The sequence below is a fragment of the Hyla sarda genome, chromosome 6, assembly GCF_029499605.1.
Source record: "Hyla sarda isolate aHylSar1 chromosome 6, aHylSar1.hap1, whole genome shotgun sequence".
In the NCBI taxonomy this organism is placed as follows: Eukaryota; Metazoa; Chordata; class Amphibia; order Anura; family Hylidae; genus Hyla; species Hyla sarda.
The window spans coordinates 49286869-49306159 of NC_079194.1; the positions used below are offsets into that span (position 1 = coordinate 49286869).

Genomic DNA, 19291 nt, shown 5'->3' on the forward strand with positions numbered 1-19291 from the left:
ACATTATCATTAACATTATATTGTTAAAAAAAAAAAAAAAAAGTAAAAATGAAGACAGCTAGTCAATGTTTGGTAATAAACACTTTTAAAATGGCTGAATTTCCTGTTTTGAAAAAAGAAAAAAACAACAACAGGGATGTCACAAATGTTTGGCAAAATGTTAATATTCTATAAACCGCTAATGGGGTTTCTTAAAGGGGTACTCCGCCAAAGGATAGGGGATAAGATGTCAGATCGCTGCGGTCCCGCTGCTGGGGACCCCCAGGATCCCCGCTGCGGCACTGTGCTATCATTACAGCACAGAGCGAGTTCGCTCTGCACGTAATGACGGGCAGTACAGGGGCCGGAGCATCGTTACCTCACGGCTCGGCCCCTCGTGACGTCACGACCCGCCCCTTTAAATACAAGTCTATGAGAAGGGGCGTGGCAGTGGTCACGCCCCCTGCCATAGACTTGCATTAAGGGGACGCGCCGTGATGTCACGAGGGGCGGAGCCATGACGTCACGCTGCTCCGTCCCCTGTATCGCCCGTCATTACGCACAGCAGCGGGACCGCGGCGATCTGACATCTTATCCCCTAGCCTTTGGATAGGGGATAAGATGTCTAGGGGCGGAGTACCCCTTTAAGATTAGAAGTCATCAACCGCCAGGACCCCCACCAATCATAAGGACAGAGGTTCCTTTATTCTTGGCTGAATGAAGCAGAAGGGTGCTTGCTCAACTGACACTCCTTTCATTTTCTATGAAATTTCCAAAGACAGCCGAATATAGCATTCAGCTATCTTTGACACTGATCTATTCTGGTGGTAAAGTCGTCTCCTTTGCTCAAGACTGTTGGGGAATTTCCAGCAGTTGGACCCCTTGCGATCATACACTGATGATCTGTCCAGTGGGACAAACCATTTAGGCACTTTTCTCATCCTTAAGCACATCTGTCAGTAGGAAAACAGGGTTGTAAATAAGTACATGACTATATAGGGCTAGTTATCAGAATTTAAAGGCATACCTTTTTTTTATCTCTATAGTCCCTTCCAGCACCAAAATATAAGCCTTTTTGTTGCAATACAATTTTGGCTCAGAAGCCAAGGGGGTGATCCCCAGCACAGCAAGAGCCTAGGTCCAGCCTATGTCCTCTTCATCTAGAGGTTATTGGTCAAGTGGGCTAAGCAAATGCAAGCAGGTCAGTGGGCAATAATAACGAGGACAGTGGCTTAACCTGTCTTGGCTCTAGATAGATAGATAGATAGATAGATAGATAGATAGACAGATAGACAGACAGACAGAGAGATATTGCACGAATTATGGAATACCTGAATTCCACCAGAGAAGCTGGACACTGGTCTGCCATCTTTCAGCCATGTTAGACCAGGTGTCGGAAATCCTGCAGCTTCACATTCTAGTCTCACGGGATTATTGATGATCACACTTTTAACTTCATTAGAACCAAGAATGGATGGAGGGACTGTAAATGCACACAGGTATACTGGTGAGTACTGGAACAACAGCACATAGGTATTAACCATGTCTTTACCCAGCAGAATTCATTTTTTTTGGGCAGGAATATTCCAGTAATAAGTTACTGACTACAGTTCCCATATCACTGATTTCCCTGCAGACCTTTATATCAGAATGTTTTATTGCAGTATGTACTATGGTCCATTGGCAAATCAGAAATATACTGAGATATTTATTTATATCATCACATGGCTTTAAAATGACAATCTTCTTTTGTAAAGAACGGCTCAGGAGCGCCAAATAAGGACCCAAACTACTGTGTGTCTGTTTCTCCTCAGTTTATGAGGGAAACGCAGCTGTGTTACCTCTGTACCTCTAGTCTATAGTCTCCAGCTGTGACAACATAATGTGACATATACTCACCATGTACCTGCAGAACATATGTCAGATCTGCAGATCCTGCTATGCTGCTGGCTACACACTTGTAAACCCCCGCATCGAATGGTTGTGCACTTGGTATATGTAGTGTCTGCCCTCTGTCCAGGATAGTGATGGATGGTTCTCCGGTGGCAATTAAAGGGTGGTTATCTTTTGACCAGGTGACAGCTTTGATGGAAAAAATAAATAATAAGAAGAAGAAAAAGAAATCAGCACCTACACTCATCATTGAGTTTTTTTGTTAATTTGTTTGTTATCTGTCTTTGAGTGTTGGGTATGTTACCTGGTTTAGGTTTTCCAGAAGCCTTACATTCTAGAGTCACAGGTTGAGCAGCGATCACAGTCTCATAGACAATGTCCCCGGAATGCTCGATTTTTGGTGGTTCTGTAAAAATGTACATATAAATAAAACAATTCTCCCATGCGATATCCTCTGTTATATATGTACATATTACTGTATAATACATGTTAAAATTGTATGACACAAATAATATAAATTGAAAAAAAAAAAAGGAAACATAATCATTTGGAACAGTTGTTATCTGAATGCATTTGTAAGCTGTAAGGTTGTTTTTAATTATCATCCATGTATAGGCAAATAAAGTGAATTTGTTCAAAATGTCCCAAAATAATGTGTCAATTTTGGGAATCTGAAACTTTTGAGGTTTGTTTTGGATACATTTCTCAAAATGGCAGGCGCTTCTACTAGCCTACACAGCCGCACATCTCCTGGCTTGTCCTTTAATGGGCACTGTCTTAATCAAAAACATTTTTATATATTGTACATCTTGGCAAAACATTAACCTAATATACTTCATAACTAATTTTTTTAGCTCTTTTTTTTTTTTTAAATAGAAATCAGAACATAATCCTTTCTGGCTGTAGCATCTTCTTTGTCCTAGCTGAAGCACAGGCTGGGACAAAGTCCAGGAAGTGAGGGCGGGACTAGCAATCCTCTGTGCTCACTCCTGTCCTATCAGACTTCAGCATGAAAACAGAGAGGAGTGGGTTACAGAGCAGCCTGCAGTGATTGGATGAAGAGACTCAGCACAGCAGACATGCCCCTTTCTGAGCAGTGGATATCAGAATGAGTGAGCAGCAGATATGAGCAGATCAGAATGAGTGAGCAGCAGGGATTTGTGAGCCAAATACAGAAGCTAGACACATATAAAAGAGTGGTAAAGCATAGGTATGACCTAGTGAGTAACATATATAAGCATGATACTTTTCTGTGATATGACAGGTGCGCTTTAATTGATTTCCAGAATATGTGACAATGTAATATATTGAGGGGTCAGAATAGTCAGTTTTATTTTCTATGGTAATTGATGATTGATACACTCAAACTACACTTACTGGCACTTGAAGGGGTACTCTGCTGCTCAGCGTTTGGAACAAACTGTTCTGAATGCTGGAGCTGGCGCCGGGAGCTTGTGAAGTCATAGCCCCGCCCCCTCATGACGTCATGCCCCACCTTGCATTGAGGGGTGGGGCGAGACATCATGAGGGGGCGGGGCTATGACGTGATGAGCTCCCAGCGCCGGCTCCAGCGTTCGCAATAGTTAGTTCCAAACGCTGAGCAGCGGAGTACCCCATTGCGACCAAAGTTGTGGAATAGTTTTCAGAAATGTAATGGTAATAGTGTGGTTTTATTTTTCTGTAACCTAAACACTTGGATGTCTGGTTTTTAAACACTATGGTGGTTGCGGGGGGTGGGGGTGTTACCCTGCACAGGGTGCCATTTAGCATTGACCCTGCTCTCCCAATCACTCTAGTCTGTGAGATATCAATAAAAGTCATTTTAGAGTTATCCATATGACGTTACGCACCATAAACATTCAGCACTATGCTCTGCTCAGCTTCTCCAGCTGCATTCGTAGCCACACACGTGTATTTTCCATCGTCTTCTAGTCCTGTGGTTTTGAACTGTAAAATGCGTCCGAAAGATTCCACCTATAAATAGGAAAGAGAAAAAAAATGATGTGTTTGTTTCTTAGGCTGTGTCAATAAAAACTAAGGTTTTGTGGTAAAAAGAAATTGTTTCACTGCTTTTTTTAGTTACAGCAAATGCAGACTGATCAGATGTGACCCTGAAACCTTGGGGAAATCTGACAGACACTTCCCACTCAAATGGGGCTCATTTTGGTGTGGACTAAAGGATTCCAAAGGTTTATTTAAAGGATAGGGGAAAAGATGTCTGATCGCGGGGGGGGGGGGGGGGGGGGGGTTGCGATCTCCCTGCTGCACCCGGCTTTCGTCTAGAGCGTGGGGTGCAGCGCCGGAGGCTCGTGACGTTACAGCTGTGCTCACTCGTGACGTCACAGCCACGCCCCCACAATGCAAGTCTATGGGAGGGGCGCCACGCCCCCTCCCATAGACTTGCATTGAGGGGGTGTGGCTGGGATGTCCCGAGTGAGGCATGGCCGTGATGTCACGTGCCTCGGCCCAGCATCGCCGGCAAAGTTCACTCTGTGCACGAGATGTCTGGGGTGCCGAGATCGCGTGGGTCCCTAGGGGATAAGATGGCTAGGGGCGGAGTACCCCTTAAAAAAAATTCCACCCCTGCGGATTTTACTGAGGATCCGCAGGTAATCTACTTACATCAAGATCTGCAACACTACAATCTGATTCAGTTTAAAGTAAATCGGAAAACTCGGAAAAAATCTGTGCCTTTGGTTCTGTAGAGTGCCTCCACACTAATCTCTGCAGAATGGGCTGGAAACCAATGCTGGACTTTAAAATGTGTTTAAAATGTTTCCGCATGGAAATTTTCTGCACCAGGTGTATGAGACTTTGAATCTCATCCCTATGGCCAGAGCTCAAGTCCTGCAGGAAAGTCTGGAAACTGAGTTCCTGCACCTTTTTCACCTATTAGCAGGATTCCTGCAGGACAAGCCCTTGAGTGAAAATCTTGGGTGAGTTCTCACACTTTTGTTGCTAGGTCTTGAACCCTGCCCATGGCTGATATTTCAACCCACTCAGACAGATCTGGGCTGTGTGCAGTGATCATGACACTGTGGGGAATTTGTCCTGGTCAGCTTTATTCTATGCTGTGAGGGTATCGTGCTTCAAGTTTCCAGCTCCAAGAAGGAATATTTACTACCAGAAGAGGAGAAAGCTGAACAAGGCCCCCCTCTGCATACAATAATCTTTTTAGTCACATACAGCCCAAGTTAGTGTTGTGTGACTAAAAGTTTTTCAGTGTATGTCCTGCACACAGGGCATTGTGCGACAAATCTGTTAGTAATAGTAACAAGTAGGGGCACCACAGTAAGCTAATCCGTGTAGGCCCTTCACAATAGTGAGCATTTAATTTGTCTTGTATCATATCTTCAACTACATTAACAGGTTAGCTACACCACTCTACCATGTCACATTATCACCTACATCCCTTAAAGGGGTACTCCGCCCCTAGACATCTTATCTCCTATCCAAAGCATAGGGGATAAGATGTCAGATCGCCAGGGTCCTGCTGCTGGGGACCCCCGGGATCTCCACTGCGGCACCCCGCTATCATTACTGCACAGAGTACACTCGCTCTGTGCATAATGACCGGCGATACAGGGGCCGGAGCATCGTTATGCCACGGCTCCGCCCCCTCATGATGTCACGCCCCCTCCCATAGACTTGCATTGAGGGGGCAGCCGTGATGTCACAAGGGGGCAGAGCTGTGACATCCCGATGCTCTGTCCCCTGTATCGCGGAGTACCCCTTTAAGGACCACTATTCCCCGCTTGTCTGCACTACAACACCTATCATCCCCTTGAGTTCCACAATGTTATCTTCAAAAGGCGGCACCAAAGAGCAAGCTCTCTTCCTTCTGGAAGGCTACTTTGCACTCTAAGACTATGTTCACAATACGGAATGTCAGCACAGATAATCTTCGTGAGGCATCCCACAAACTGCAGGCTTCGGCATAAACATGCCGGTGCTAGGACCACACAGGAATGGGCCTCTCATAGATGGCTATGCATTCGGTGCAGAATCCGGAATGCGGAATCTGGCACGGAAATTCTGATGTGTGAACATGGCCTAAGGCTGGAATCACACATGTTTTTTGTTTCTTTCTTTCTTTTTTTAAACAAGTGCAACAGTGAATATAAAATAGAGAAGTATAAATCTTTTCTTTATACTTTTCCTCTTTTATTGTATCAAAAATTACAAGTGGGATTCCAGCCTAATAGACATAGACGACCATTTTACTGTAGAGGTTGGGGTTCTGACATATTTCTGTAGACATTTAGAGATAACATAGACATATGACAAGACATGTTGGTGTATATTTTGCACTTACTCTGATATTTCCTTTGGCGATGTTATTAGGCAGCCCATCTTTTAACCAGGTAATGTGAGGACTAGGAATTCCAGTAGCAATACATTGTAACGTTACAGATTTCAGCATTAAAACAGATATTGGTGATTTCTCAGGTTTAATGGACGGGTGAACTGCAATACAAACAGGATATGTGTCATATTAGCCTCTAATATTAGGTTTCTATGAGTGATGATTGACATTATACTGTTGATATTCCAATTTGCTTTTAAATGGGTACTCCGCTGGAAAAAAAAATATTTAAATCAACTGGAGCCAGAAAGTTAAACAGATTTGTAAATTACTTCTATTTAAAAATCATAATCCTTCCAGTACTTCTAAGATGCTGTATGCTCCACAGGAAGTTCTTTTCTTTGTCAATTTCCTTTCTCGCTGGCCACAGTGCTCTCTGCTGACACCTCTGTCCATTTTAGGAACTGTCCAGAGCAGGGGAGGTTTGCTATGGGGATTTGCTCCTACTCTGGACAGTTCCTAAAATGGACAGAGGTGTCAGCAGAGAGCACTGTGGTCAGACAGAAAAGAAATTCAAAAAGAAAAGAACTTCCTCTGTAGTATACAGCAGCTGATAAGTATAGGAAGGATTAAGATTTTTAAATAAAATAGAAAGTAAATAGAAAGTTAGGAATGGACCCCACTGCTTGAATGCAAAAAGTGATGATACTAAGGTCCTATGGGAAAGATTCTGCAAAAGATCAGACCTGACAAAATATAGTAGTCCTCCCCCCTTCAGCATCTGCAACAGCTGTTATGCATCTTTTTCACTCTATTCATTAAAGATTCTAAACCAGTGGTCTCAAAAAATGGCCCTCCAGATGTTGCAAAACTTTAACTCCCAGCATGCTGGGAGTTAAAGTTTTGCAACATCTGGAGGGCCACAGTTTGAGACCACTGTTCTATACCTATATGAAGACTTACCGTGCACATTGACGTTAAACAGCTTTGTGCTGGTCCCAGCTTCATTCTTCCCAATGCACTCATACGATCCACTGTCGGAAGACTCTGATTCAAGAATAACAAGTTTTTGCCCATTTGCCTGAAGATGTGCCTCACCATCAACGTCAAGAGGGATTCCATTTTTCAGCCACCTTTTAAACAAAAAGTGCAATAAAACTATTCATCTTTGAATTAAGCCAAGAGAAGCCTGTAAGTCATCCAGCTGAAGGTAGGGATGCAGGATGCTGGCCCTTTAAGTGGGGTTGATCGGAAGGGGCACGCGAGTAGGAGGTTCCCTTACTGACCACAGAACTTTAATAGCACAGCAGTACAGTTCTCTAGCTCCCTCCTTTGCATTGATCTGGGTGATCAGTGCAGGGATATATAGGGAAGCTGAACATGATGAGCAAGACATGTTCAGCTTCCTGCTAGAGAGAAAGGACACAGCAGACATAGCTGGAGCCAGGAAAGGTCGATAAACTACTGCGGGGAACCAAGCATTCATTTCTATACTACCCTAGACCACCATGGAAGCAGCCATAAATACTTCTACAACTATAGGCCACCAGTGCCCTAGACTAACAGGGAAGCAGACATTAACCCATTTAAAGGGGTACTCCGGTGAAAAGCTTTTTTCTTTTAAATCAACTGGCTCCGGAAAGTTAAACAGATTTGTAAATTACTTCTATTAAAAATTTTTAATCCTTCCTGTACTTATTAGCTGCTGAATACTACAGAGGAAATTCTTTTCTTTTTGGAATGCTCTCTGATGACATCACGAGCACAGTGCTCTTTGCTGACGTTATTATAATAATAATAAGTCTTTATTTATTGTTGTCCTTGGTGGGATGGACAGAGATGTCAGCAGAGAGCACTGTGCTCGTGATGTCATCAGTGTTCCAAAAAGAAAGGAAATTCCTCTGTAGCATTCAGCAGCTAATAAGTACTGGAAGGATTAAGATTTTTTAATAGACGTAATTTACAAATATGTTTAACTTTCTGGCACCAGTTGATTTAAAAGAAAAAAGGTTTTCACCAGAGTACCCCTTTAACTACTATATACCACTGGGGAAGTGGTCATTAACACATATACTACCCTAGACCATCGGTAAAGCAGACATTAAAGGGGTACTCTGCTGTTCAGCATTTGGAACAAACTGTTCCGAACGCTGATGCCGGGAGCTGGTGACATCATAGTCCCGTCCCCGCATGACGTCACACCCCTCCCCCTCAATGCAAGTCTATGAGAGGGGGCGTGACGGCTGTCACGCCCCCTCCCATAGACTTGCATTGAGGGGGTGGGGCGTGACGTCATGAGGGGGTGGGACTATGAGGTCACCAGCTCCCGGCATCAGCGTTCGGAACAGTTTGTTCCAAATGCTGAGCAGCAGAGTACCCCTTTAACCTTCAAACTACCCTAAATCACCATAAAAGCAGGCACTAACTTACCCTGGATCACCAGGCATTTAACTACCCTGGATTACCATTTTCATTACTATGATTCACGGTTAGAAAGACTATAATCAATTTAGAATTAAAGGGGTACTCCGCCCACAGACATCTTATCCCCTATCCTTTGGATAGGGGATGAGATGTCTGATTGCAGGGGTACTGCCACTGGGGACCCCACGATCTCCGTGCAGCATTTATCATTCTAAACAGTATGTTTAAAACGCTGGGTTTCTGTGGCCGGAGACATAACGTCACGCCACGCCTCCTATCTGATGTCTGCCCTGTAAGCTGAATTCTCTAGAAATGGTCCTTCTCCGGATAAACCCTTTCATTCCCAAACAATAAATCACAAAAATTGTCGTAACATCAATTTCATCACATTTGTCAGTTGCATTGGGTTACAAAATACAAAATGGTCTAAATATTGTTACAATTGTTTTTTGTTTTTTTTAGCACGTCTCTTGTCTTACCTCACTGTAGGTGTGGGAGTTCCTGTAACGTAACATTCCAGTTCAATAGGGTTACTGGCAATAACAACGTAATCTCCCGGGTCGTCTGTATCTTCTATGGTTGGCGGGACTTAGTGGGTAAAAAAATAAAATACAGTATAATTGTAACAGGTGTGTGTCTTTCCCTTGCTCTGGCAGAAGCTCCAGTCCCTCCCATTCACTTGTGGCATCGCCATGACAACACTAGGGCCAATCAGAAGGCATGGAGGACTGGCTAATTGTGTCCGGCCTTAGCGCCCACACCTTCCTGAGCTGGCTTATTTAAGCTGCACTCTGTCTCCATTTCCTTGCCGTTGATGAAGGAACTTTCCTTGTCTCTGACTCTGGTTTACTATTCACCTGTGTATCTTGTGTATATTCTTGGCCTGTTTTCCTAATTACTCAACCACATTTAGATTCTGATTCTTGATTCTGTACAGCACCGTTACTGACTTGACTTGTTCAAACACAAGTTTACGTTTGTTTGTGCATTCCCTGTTTGTGTTGCTTTGTTGTTTGTTCACCCTTTTGTGCCCTGACCTTTTCCTGACTTACATATTGTGTTGTTTGTTACTATGATTTTTATACGCCCTGCACCTTAGTAGCATAGAGGCGGGCACCATGGTTGGGACTACCTTATTCCTGTCAGCAGGGATAATGAGCATATGCAGTTTAAACGGTGTCCCCAACAGGCCTGTAAGTAGCCCCCTGGGCAGGAGCCATCCTTTTCTAGTCCTGTCTGCTCAGGCTGTAATTATGCCCCGTCAGCATGATTGATAGCCTGAGCATAGTCTGTGTCATCTCTCTTCGTCTACTTAGGGAGCAGGATTACTGTACATGCAAAAGTGACTAGAAGAGGATGGCTCCTGCCCAGGTGCCCACTTACAGGCCGGGGGGGGACACCTTTCAAACTGCATATCTTCACCATCCCTGCCAACAGGAGCGTCTCCCGGGCATGGTAATAAAGAAGATTTTTCTATACATAATGCATTGCTATGCTTTAAATATGCACCAAACTGACACAGTATTAGGAGTAAATATAAATCTTTATTATAATCAGATAAGATAAAACATGATAAAAAATCAGCAGCAGTTAGAAAGAAAACGACTCCGAACACAGATATTAAATAATGTCCAATAGGCACATGGAATGGCACATAAATATAGGTATACAATACTCAATGAAAAGTGGACTTAAAAACAAGCCACAATACATGTATATATATAAAGAATACACCTAAAGGTGCCTAAGTAAACCCAGTACACTAATGTAAACAAAAAGGACATATAAAGAAGTGTAGCTAGTATAGTGTCATTTGCCCAGTGCTATCGGCAGTATGAATACAGGCAGACAAGGATGTTGACCATACATATCTGAGGGGAAACAAGCCACCTCGGTAAAAGTTGGAGCATCGGTTGTCCCTGAAAAAAGTTTTATTAAACATATAAGACTGTCCATGCACCTAGCCAACTGACACCCAGCTATACTTACAAAGGTCGGGAGCCTACCCCTACGTCGTTTCGCTCACTCGCTTCCTCAGGGAGGAATACTTTTCATTGAGTATTGTATACCTATATTTATGTGCCATTCCATGTGCCTATTGGACATTATTTAATATCTGTGTTCGGAGTCGTTTTCTTTCTAACTGCTGCTGATTTTTTATCATGTTTTATCTTATCTGATTATAATAAAGATTTATATTTACTCCTAATACTGTGTCAGTTTGGTGCATCTATATAGGTTCTCTAGTATTTTTGGGCACCGAACAGTGGTCTATACCTTGTTTGTTTTTGGCCTCAATTTATTGGTTTATATGCTTTAAATATGGTCAAATCTGATGACAGTTTCCTTTTAAAAACAAAAAATAAAGAAACAAAGTTCCCGTAAAATATAGTTCCCGTAAAATATAGCTTTTAATAAATAGTCAATATAAAATCCATCAGAATATCTACAGAATTGGTATTCTGTTGTCTACCAAATACTAGTTTTTTTTAGATATTTATTAAGTTTAAATATTAAAGGGGTACTCCACCCCTAAACATAAGAAGCTGATCACGAGGGTTGTGATGTCACGAGGGGGCATGGCATGACAGCACAAGGGGGTGTGGTGTGATGTCACAAACCCTGCCGCAGGAACCCAGCATTGTAAACATACTGTTAGAACGCCGTGTGCTGCATAGAGATCATGCAGGTCCGAGCAGCAGGACCCCCGAGATCAGACATCTTATCCCCTATCGTTTGGATTATTAACATTGATATATCTTATTTTCGAGAGGATCTTCATTTTTAGAGCCATTGAGATTATCCTTGTTACGTTATGTGCTCCGGCCGCACACGCCGGCTGTGAGCACATGGTCCCGTTACCTGCTGCTGCCAGCGGGGCAGGGATTCGCATCGTGGAATGCGCTCGCATGCGAATCCCAGTCCGTCACTCATCAGGTTCTTCTCCTGCCCCCACCTCTGCCTCTCTGCTCCGGCGCGCGTGTCCCCGTCCCCTAGGGCGTGCGCGCGCCGGAGCTTTAAGATTTGAAGGGCCAGTGCGCCCATTAGTGTAGTACACTTGTGGCTTATTGATAAATTCCTCCTCCTCCCACACTTCCCTGCCGGATCTTTGTTGCCTTGTGCCTGAGAGAAAGCATACCTGAGAGTTGCCTTGCCGTGTATCTGATCCTTTGCTCTGTGACCTGACCTTGCTCTTGTGCCACCTGCCTACTGACATCCTGCTACGTCCTGACTACGCTACTGTGCAACCTGCCCTGAACTTCTGCTATCCTGACTACAAGCTGCTTTATCCTACTGTGTCTCATCACCTCAGCCGCCTGTGAGGTCGAGCCGTGCCAGGGGTAGCAACCTGGGTGCCACCTGCCGCAGCAAGTCCATCCCGCTTTTCAGCAGGCTCTGGTGAAAACCAGCGTCACCTTAGACTCCGCTCCCTGGTATGGTCCGAGTCATCTGCCACACAGGTCCAGCGGATCCACATCCACCGGTGTTCCTGTCTTCTGAAACGTGAGTGTTACAATCCTTCTGCATGTTTAGGGTATTCACTTTATTTCTTTTGGTGGAATAAAAAATTAAATATTTATTAAAAGCTACATTTTATGGCGCCTCTTTATGTTTCTCTTTTCCTATTAAATACCATGAGGTTTTTCTATTTTGGCAGAAGCTAAACCTAAATATCATTTGTTCATAGTTATGCCCCTTACATACAGTATCTTCTATTTATATATTTTATATTTCTGGAGATTGTGGCTTGGCCAATAATCCCCAGGCCTGTTTCAAGTTTCTAAAAGGTTTCACCAGAAAGCAAGATGTACTTTATAGATTTTTCCCCAGTAAAATATTGCATGGCCCATAAGTGCAGATCCAACCGCTATCATCATAATGGCTATAATAGAATAAGTCAGCCCCGGGATGGAACATCTAACTTACCTAAAACAAGAACATCATATTTGATTTCAGTCTCTCCGGCTATATTGGTAGCCACACACGTATACTGTCCTTGGTTCTGCTCCCCGGTATTTTTAATCTCCAGCTTCTTGCCATTGTACAGAAGACGGATGTTGTCGCTGGTCTCCACCGGCACTCCTTCTTTCAGCCAGGTGATGAGTGGTAATGGATGGCCGCGGGCTTCACACTCCAGGATAAGGGGCTCACCGGTGATCACTTTTTTGGCTTGCAGGCTGCTCAGATCTCCATCAATTGTAGCTGGAACTTATATCAAAACACACAATTAAGATATTAACCCCTTAAAGGAGTACTCCTGCGGAAAAAAACATATCTTTTATCCACAGGATAGGGGATCAGTAGCTGATCGCAGGGTTCCGAACGCTGGGACCCCCCGCAATCTCCAGGGCAGGACATCGGCGCTCTCACTGAGAAGCCCGTTACGTCTACTGGAAGATGCCCCGCCCTCCATTCCTATGGAAGCGCCGATGATTCCAGGAGAGTTGTACTCTAGCTCTTTTCCGCGCTCCCATAGGAATGAATGGAGCCCGTGCTCCCTGTCCTGTGGATAGGAGATAAGTGTTTTTTTTTTTGGGGGGGGGGGGGGTTGTGGATTTCTTCATTTTGGCCTTGACAAAAGTCAATTAATATTTTTGCAAAAAGAAAATAATTTCCTCTGTAGCATACAGCTGCTAAAAAGTACTGGAAAGGTAAAGATTTTTTTAATAGAAGTCATTTACAAATCTGTTTATCTTTCTGGCACCAGTTGATTTAAAGAAAAAAAAATGGACAGCAGAGGCTTGAGAGCAGACATTTTCGCACATGTGCAGTAGCTCCAAGCCTGTCAATTTTACAGCTAAATTACCCACCCTCTATTAATAGTGAAATGACTCGGCTCATCTGTTCCAGTCTATACATCAAAGCTGAAAGTGAGTTACAGAACACCATAACCTATTGGGTCAGCTCTTTAAAACACAAATATTGAAATATTAATGAGCTGGCCAAAAATATTTTGAAAATAAATCTCTGATTTAAATAATATGTCACATTACAAGAATATAATCCCATTAGGCCAAGTTCACACCAGTCTTGAGCTCCATTCAAAGGAGCTCTGCTGATTAAGTCCAGTATATACTGCAAGCAGCAATTTTTACGCCACTCAACAAAAAACAGACAGAACCCATTCAAAGTCAATGGGACTTGAACATGACGAAGCGCAACACTGGTGAACTTAGTCTTAGAGGAGTTAAGGTGTTGGACCTACAGGCCCAGAGCAAAATGTCACTTTTTCAAAATATTTCCGAGTCTTTCCATTTTTCCCAAGACACAGAACATTTTTCACAACTTGTGCAATTACCCATAGCAGTGTGTTGGCACCCCACTAAACATCTATTGATGGCTTATCCTATGGATAGGCCCCTTTAAAGGAGTAGTCCAGTGGTGACTCAGTGGTGAAAGAGTTATCCCCTATCCTAAAGATAGGGGATAAGTTTGAGACCGCGGGGGGGTCCGACTGCTGGGGCCCCCTGCAATCTCCTGTACGGAGCCCCGACAGCCCGCGGGAAGGCGGCGGCCGACACGCCCCCTCAATACAACTCTATGGCAGAGCCGAAGCGCTGCCTTCAGCAATCTCCGGCTCTGCCATTGAGATGTATTGAGGGGGCGTGTTGGCCGCCGCTTCGTGCGGGGGTCGACACCCGCTATCTGGCCGGAGAGCCTGGCCCCCGTACAGAGAGATCGCAGGGGACCCCCGTGATCTCAAACTTATCCCCTATCCTTAGGATAGTGGATACGTTTTTCACCACTGGACTACCCCTTTAAGGTTTGGACGGCCTCTCTTTCAATTTTTGCCTAGGCACATAGCTGCTGCCTGTTTCAAATTAGAAATGAGAAAATCATAAAACAATGAAATAATTTACCATAAATATCCAGCACATACGCCTTCTCTGCTTTCCCGGCAACATTCGCCACATGACACGTGAATTTTCCAGAATCTGTAGTCTTGGCTTCAGAAATTTGTAGATATTTGCCATTCTCAATAAAAATGACACGAGTACTGGAAAGAATTGTTTCCCCTTCTTTATACCATGTAATTGTAGGGTGTGGGATCCCCCAGGCATCACATTCCAAGCTGATCTCACTATTCACCAGAAATGATAACTCGCTGGTGGTGTTTCCATCCTTAATGCTGGGTGGAACTATAAAGAGAAAACATGGAAAAGAGGCCATTTAGATCGAGGGCTGGGCACTTGTTTGGCTAACAGTTCTCTTTCTCATCCCATCCCATACACATGAATGGTTGGCTGCACTTCGTCTCTATGAATAGTTGGGAGAACTCCTATTTACATTCAGAGGATGAGGAGAAGACCTGCATATTAAGGTGCTCATATACCAGGGATAGAATAGGCAAAAACGAAAAACCCCACAGTAGGCGCTGCATAGATGTGGACTATAAGAAGCAGAAAAACTCTTACTTAATTTCCAAAGTTTTATTGTCCAATAATCAGGTCCAGCGCAATAATAAGGTGGCCCAAGCGGCTGCTTTAGGGCGCTGACGCTGCAGACCCAAGGGGGGGGGGGGTGCAAAAATGAAACAGGTTTAAATTCTTACTAAACAATTTGCAGTGTGTGTCCAGAGTTATAGGAGGCCTCATGTCCAGCCTGCAGCCACAAGCTACAAACCTGCAAGTAACCACAATCACAGTCTTGTCAGTCACAAGTCAGTCACGTCAAAGTCATCTGTCTAGTCAACGTGGCCTGCACTAAATTGTCTACCTCTACTACAAGTCCCAGCAAGCACTTAAATGGGCACTGTCAGATACACAAACTTTTGATATGTTGTAAAGCATGCAATAGCAATAGGTTTTGCAATTGCTTTCATTAGAACATTTTCAGTATTTCATACTGAAAAAGTCAGTCAAACAACTGCCCCCCCCCCCCCCCCTGCCTGCTTGGACACATACTAGTCCTGCTCTGTCCATGCATCATCACCTATGTCATGGACACACTTCCTTGATTGACAGCTGTGAGTCCTCCCACTGTCAGCTTGTGTCTCACTACTGTCAGTGAGGACAAGCTGGGAGTTGTAGTTTTGCTAATGCTAGGGGAGATGTGAGCAGACAGCATACTGAGGGAGGGGGCGGAGACCTGCACAGTGAGGCCACGCCCCCTCCCTTTGAGAGGAATTCAGACTAGTGAGCTAAATTAAAAGTGTAATAAAAAATAAATAAAGGTACTAGACACATAAAAATTAGATGTACATGGTCAGGATTAGGTACTGAGTGATATATTTAAAAAAACATGTATTTTTGTTGGATCTGACGGGTACGCTTTAACCCCTTAAGGACCGACCCATTAATTACCTCTATGACCAGGCTCTTTTTTTTTTAAATTTGACATGTAACTCTTTAAATGGTAATAACTTTAGAACGCTTTTCCTGAGCAGAGCGATTCTGAGATAGTTTTTTCGTGACATATTGTACTTTATATAATTGGTACATTTTTGTTGACACATGTAGCATTTTTTGTGAAAAACTTCAAAATATTGTAAAAAAACTGGAAAATTTCTGGCGTTTTTATTTTTATAGTGTACACTGTGCGGTAAAAGTGATGTTATACTTATTCTGTGGGTCAGTACGATTATGGTGATACCCATTTTATGTCGCTTTCTATGTTCTTTTTCCTTTTCTGAGCAAAATTCTTTTTCTGCCATTCATTTTCTAACAGAGGTAACTTTTTTATTTTTCATTCAACGGCTTATTTTTTGCGGAATGAGCTGTGCTTTTTATTGGTATAATTTTTTTGCTACGTGCTACCTTTTGATCTTTTTTATTCCGCTATTTGTACCAAAATTGGCGAATTTTGCACTTTTTTTTATGTTTTTTTTTATGGCGTTCACTGTGCGGGATAATTTACATTATAGTTTTATAGTACACGTCATTGCAGACGTGGCAATATCTATTATGTATATGATTTGTGTTTTTGATATTTTTGGTGATAATACAGGGCTTTTATTGGGAAAGGGCCATTTTATTTTTTTACACTTTATACTTTTATTGAAGAACTTTAAATTTTTTACACTTTTTTCAGGTTATACTATGGTGCAACACATTTGAACTGCAGCACAGTATGACCTGATGAGCTGCAGACACTACAGCCTCTGGATGGATCTCACAGGCTTCCGTAGCAGGCAGACAGGAGGTCATGATCTGACCTCCTGCTGCCATAGCAACCAACAGCGACCCCGCGATTGCATCGCGGCACCGCCGTTGGAGAACAGGGGGAGAGCGCTCCCCCTGTTAACACCATAGATGCCGTGATCAGGATTGATCACGGCATCTATGGGGTTAAGGCTGCCGGGAACGGCACGATCGCGGCTCCGGCAGCTGCGGCGGCACTCCGGCTGTGATTGACAGCCGGGTCCCGTCGCCGATCTCCTGTGCTGCCTGCGGCAGTGCCGGAGATCACTATGACGTATGCATACGTCCAATTGCGCGAACGTGTCGGATGATTGGACGTATGCATTCGTCCTATAGCGGGAAGGGGTTAAGGTCTCTGAAGTCACTGGTCACCTCGATGGGCCTGGCAGAACTGTATAGAATTTTTCCCCTGTCTAACCTCAGTAAAGCTACCGTTGTCTGTGACTTGGCGTCGGAGTCATTATTGCCCCCGAGCCTGACCCAGGATCCAGCGGTATACCTTCGGGTGGTATTGGGGATAAACCATGCCCTGGAGCCACGAGTTAATGCCATCTGCCCCTAGGGTAACAACATCTGCCCTTTACATCACACCCCTCCACCACAAAGCTTGTCCAGTGTGTGTATACTGTATATGGACCCCTTCACTGCCCCCATACAGCAATGTTTCCCAAGCAGTGTGCATCCAGCTGTTTAAAACCACAGCTCCCAGCATGCCCAGACAGCAAAAAGCTCACTGCTTGGGAAACACTGCCATACACTGAGTGATATCGGCCTCCAGCTCAGCTCCTCCCCCTGCTGGTCATGTGATCAGAGACTCATACGGAGGCCTGCTGGGGTCAGAGGAAGGACCAGAGTGCAACAGAAGAGATGTTCTGGAGGGGCAAGCTGTGCATAACTAGCTTGCCCCCTGACTGGTGAGCAGTTAAGGGGTTAAGAAATGTACAGGCAAGGTTTTTTAGCCCCCTCCCCCGCCTGTAAAACTTGTGGGTAAATATAGTGGTATGTCCCATGGGTGGGGGGGGAAGGAGTGCACCAATCAGGGGCTTAATAGTTTCCCGGGCTTTCAGGGGCCCTCCCCTGGGTATTTATATCTGTGGTGCCTCCCTTCCACCCTCAATCTGCCCAGGACCTGGAGTTTTGGCTGCTGGTGGGTATGTTGCTGCCCCTTATTTATAGCCTGGATGGAACAGGAGGGTGAGGGATGGCATGCTCCCTTGTGGCTGAGCTGGCCTCCCCTCCTGTTGCGTCCATGGCGGGCTCGGGAGGCTGGCGGACCTCTTATTAGTCCTGCCCTCCCTTCCCACTGTAATCCCTGCGAGCCTTGTCCCGTCCTTTTGCCCTCTCCCCTGCCTGTGCTTTGATCCCTCCTCCGTGCGTGCTCCTGGACCAGGCTCTGATTTCCCCTTGCCCCGTCCGCCTCTTTTTTCCCCCCTGTATGCGCCCACTCACCCCCCCCCCCTGTTGCGGTCTCCTTCACCCCCCCCCCCCCCCCCTTGTCCCCTCCGCTCTGGAGGTGGCGGCCCCTCGGTGGCTGATGCGTTAACCCCCCTTTTGCGCAAATGGACGTTTAGTAACGTCCATTTGCGCGTCCCCAGCTATAATGCGCTCTCACAATGTGAGCGCGCATTGTAGCCGGCGGATCCCGGTTGCTGTTAGCAACCAGGACCCCTGCTAATGCCGGACATCGCCGATCTTGCAGATGTCCGGCATTACCTCTTTAGACGCGGCGTTCAGATTTCATCGCCGCGTCTGAAAATGTAATTGAACGCATCCCGGCTGCTCAGCGGGCTGATCGGGACCATCGCAATAAAATCGCGATGTCCCGATCAGCTGGGACGCAGCAGGAGGGTCGCTCACCTGCCTCCTGCGCGTCCGCTCCTCGATTGATTGCTCCAAGCCTGAAATTCAGGCTTGAGCAATCAATCCTTGATAACACCGATCATTGCCATGTTAATACATGGCAAGTGATCGGTGTCAGGTTCAGCGTGTGCAGTGTTATAGCTCCTAGGGGAGCTATAGCATTGCAAAAAAAAAAAAAAAAGTGCAAAAATAAAGTTGAAGGATTTGAATAGTTTAGTTAATAAAGGTTGTTTAACCCTTGCAATATTTCACGTTTGATCACCCCCCCCCTTTTTCCCCATAAAAAAATAAATTAATTAATTAATTAATTAATTTAAAAAAAAAAAAATAATTATAATAATTATAATAATAAAATATATATATATATATATATATATATATATATATATAACAATAATAATAAATAAAAAAAAAATAAAAAGATTTTTTTTTATTTTTTTTATAAAATAAATTAATAATAACACATAAAATACTGTATATTACAATAAACATACACATGTGTGGTATCGTCCGCGTGCGTACATGTCCGTAGTATAAAAAATATATCGTCCTTTGAGGCGCTCCATCTATGGCGTACGCGTATTTAAAAAAAAATAATAATAATAAAAAAAAATTCAAATAATTTAATCAATTAATAAAATACATAAATAAGTAATATTACTTGAATGAATACATTTCACAGTCCAAA

At 44.1% G+C, this 19291-nt stretch overlaps 1 protein-coding gene across 3 annotated transcripts in view; it reads right to left on the reverse strand.

The window, feature by feature from the left end:
- HMCN1 (hemicentin 1) overlaps window positions 1-19291 on the reverse strand; it is a 443635-nt gene that overhangs the window by 228730 nt on the left and 195614 nt on the right. For all 3 annotated transcript variants that reach the window (XM_056523646.1, XM_056523647.1, XM_056523648.1), the window contains 9 exons: window positions 14464-14742; window positions 12530-12811; window positions 9082-9190; window positions 7142-7311; window positions 6188-6339; window positions 3723-3846; window positions 2177-2278; window positions 1879-2061; window positions 1311-1462 (listed from right to left, as the gene is read on the reverse strand). In XM_056523646.1, the coding sequence (XP_056379621.1) occupies window positions 1311-1462; window positions 1879-2061; window positions 2177-2278; window positions 3723-3846; window positions 6188-6339; window positions 7142-7311; window positions 9082-9190; window positions 12530-12811; window positions 14464-14742 (1553 nt within the window). The remainder of the gene's footprint in view (window positions 1-1310; window positions 1463-1878; window positions 2062-2176; window positions 2279-3722; window positions 3847-6187; window positions 6340-7141; window positions 7312-9081; window positions 9191-12529; window positions 12812-14463; window positions 14743-19291) is intronic.